We start from the raw sequence: 2,814 nt of genomic DNA, 5'->3' as shown, positions 1-2,814 counted from the left end.
CATCATAAACCAGAGCTGAGCAGTGCTCTGGTTAAAACAAACAAACAAACAGAAAAAGGTAAAAAAATAAGTATTAGCAAAGACAAAAAGAGTAATGCAGATAGCACATGACAATCTTATATGAAGATGCACCTTAAAAGGATGTCTCTGAATATGCTTTGAGACCTTTATAGAACCAACAAAATAGCTCATTGGATAATGTTCTCCTTTCCCATGTGGTGATCCACATTTGAACCCAGTATCAAGGGCATTGAAGATTCTGTGATCTGTTCTCTCTTTCTCTCGCTCCTCATTTTTTCTAACTGAAAAAAAAATCCAAGAGAAGTGAAGTCCGGATGATTATGTTCAATAATCAATAAAACTCTATGGAATGCAAAGAAAAATAAGATTCAAGGAGTCAGGTGGTGGCACAACAGATCATGCACAGGGCCCCAGGTTCAAGCCGCCATTCCCTATCTGCATGGGAGAGAGCTTCACAAATGGTCAGTGCTGCAAGTATCTTCTCTCTCTCCCTCTACCTTCCCTTGCCTTCCCTCTCAATTTTTGGCCATCCCTATCTAATAAATAAGTAACGACAATAAAAAAAAAAAAAAACTTCACAAAAAGTGAAAGGGAGTCAGCACATATGAAGCCACGTGACCACTACATTATCTGTAGTTCTGCTTCTATTCAAAACAGTCATGACATTAAAATAACCATATAATTTTTAATTTTTTTAAATTATCTTTATTTATTTATTGGATAGAGACAGCCAGAAATTGAGAGAAGGGAGAGATAGAGAGGGAGAAAGGCAGAATGTGTTATCCCAGCCCAAATTAAATTCTTTTAAAAATTGATTTAATACAACATGAGCCCTCGAATCTTATGTTTGTTCTCAGTACATTACAGGTAGCAAAAGTGAAATTACAGTTCATTCATCAGAGCTTTCTAGACCACAGATTTTAAGAGGACTGGGGTCTCGTCCTACACAGAAATAAGGTTTCAATGGACGATTAAATTTCTCATGGAAAGAATAGATATGGGACCTGTCATTCAAATTGTAGAAGGAAATCAGACCCAGCAAAGAGTCCAGGTAAATCCCAATTCTTCTGGGTTTTTCGTTCAAGGAAAGAAAAACACTGTCATTACGAACTGCCTCGTACTTCCCACCCTTCAGTCGAATTTTCTGACATGTGGACATTCGCTGCGTACACACCCCCACAGCCCAGCTAGACTTGTCCTCTACTTGCACCTCCCAGTAATGGCGGCCCCACTTGAAGACTTGACAACCCAGGACTTCTAGATGAAGTGGAAACTTTTTAAACCTTTGAAAAATTGTATGCCTTTTCCTCACGTAGATCACAGCCTGCCTATGGCCATACACTTTCAGTTCAGAGAAGCAGTGTTTGGATTCAGCGTCACACGTGTTCTAAACCTCTGCATGATAGTGTTCAGCGTAGAGTACAGCGGGGGGAAGTAGTAGATCTCGTTCCTCACCCTGAAAGAGCAGAAAGATGGCAACTCCAAGCTCTCATACATGTGATAGATCCTTCTGGCTTCCCTCAACACATTCAGCTCTGAGGACACACTCTTGTCTGTCACCTCCTTGATCAGAGCCTTGAGGGTAGAAATGTAGTTGTTCAAGGCAGTAATGTCTATGTTCAGTTCTCGCAGAATGTCTCTCTGTTTCTCCTCTAATCTGAAGAGAGTTTCCAATTGCACACTTTTCACAACTTCATCCAGGTGCTCAAAACTCGAGACTAATGTCTGTCTGCGGGTGTACATCAATCTGTTCATTTCCTGGGCTTTGATGTCTTGCGTGGCTTCAAGTTCCTTCACTTCTGCTACGTTCTTCTTCAAGGTCTCACTCCACTCACTTAACCATTGCCTGTAATGAGAGGCAGCCTCCTCCACAGGCCTCAGGTCATGGTCCTGGTGGTCAGGGGCCTGAGTGCACTGGGGACACAGCAACTGCAGGTTCTCCTCACAGAAGAGGCTCAACACCTGATTATGCCTCTTACACATGTGCTCTTCCTTCAGCTTCACCTCGTTCCCGCTGCTGTGGAAGCACTTAGTGATGTGAATAATCCTTCCCAGCAGGTTGTTGGGAATTAAGTTCCTCTCCTGGCATTTATGATGGCAGATAGGGCAAGGTAAACTGTGCTCGTGATTCATCCAGCTCTGTTGGAGGCAGAAGCGGCAGAAGTTGTGCCCACAATGAGTGGTGACAGGGTTTCTGATGTTACCAGCACAGATAGGACACTTGATCTCTGCCTGCACTGCTTCCAGGGCTTCTGACACCTCCATAGTGCTGAGTAGGAAAGATCAAACAGCTGAGACTCAGTTCTGAGGTTCTCTGTGCTAAGAAGACCCAGACTCAGGCAGCAGTCCTTACCGTGCTGAGTGTGTGGGAATGAAGGGCAGCCCCTTTATGAGCAAGACAAATGGCCTCAGCTGTGGAGGTCAGTGCCCCAGTACACTCACCACCTGCAGCTCAGCAGAGGTGTGTTGTTTCAAATAGCAGGCAGGAGGTGAAGTTCAACAAAGAAGTTCTCTCTCTTGGTCACAAGGCAGACAGTGCCACTTCCACCTGAAGGAGAAATGAAAAAAAAAAAGTGTATGAATCTTACCCTGCTTGTTGAGGCAACCACTGATTCTTCTCTCATCTGCATGATTCACCTCCACATACATCAAACCCATGGGAGTTGTAAAGACTTAGAGTATATATATATATCAGAAAAGAAAACACAAGTAGAACCTGAAATGGAATTGGCATATCGCACCAAAGTAAAAGACTCTAAGGTGGGTGGGTAGGGAGAATACAGGTCCATGAAG

At 43.4% G+C, this 2,814-nt stretch overlaps 1 protein-coding gene across 1 annotated transcript; it reads right to left on the bottom strand.

Moving 5' to 3' along the window:
* Positions 1-910: 910 nt before the first annotated feature.
* On the bottom strand, positions 911-2,286 carry LOC103126864 (tripartite motif-containing protein 75-like). Its single transcript, XM_007537777.2, has 2 exons — positions 1,415-2,286; positions 911-1,304 (listed from the first exon to the last, which is right to left on the bottom strand). The coding sequence occupies exons 1-2, from the start codon at positions 2,284-2,286 to the stop codon at positions 911-913; spliced, it is 1,266 nt and encodes a 421-aa protein (XP_007537839.2).
* Positions 2,287-2,814: the final 528 nt, after the last annotated feature.

This window comes from Erinaceus europaeus, chromosome 19, assembly GCF_950295315.1.
Source record: "Erinaceus europaeus chromosome 19, mEriEur2.1, whole genome shotgun sequence".
NCBI classification, from domain to species: Eukaryota; Metazoa; Chordata; class Mammalia; order Eulipotyphla; family Erinaceidae; genus Erinaceus; species Erinaceus europaeus.
Note: the sequence above shows the minus strand (reverse complement) of the source record. Positions and strands in the feature narration are given on the sequence as shown.

What these genes read in the sequence shown, in the direction of transcription:
- LOC103126864 (XM_007537777.2), bottom strand. Translation starts at nt 2,286, where the DNA reads ATGGAGGTGTCAGAAGCCCTGGAAGCAGTGCAGGCAGAGATCAAGTGT. An exon ending in CTGAACACTATCATGCAGAG is followed by an intron (nt 1,305 to 1,414) that starts GTTTAGAACACG and finishes AATTTTTCAAAG; the next exon opens with GTTTAAAAAGTTTCCACTTC.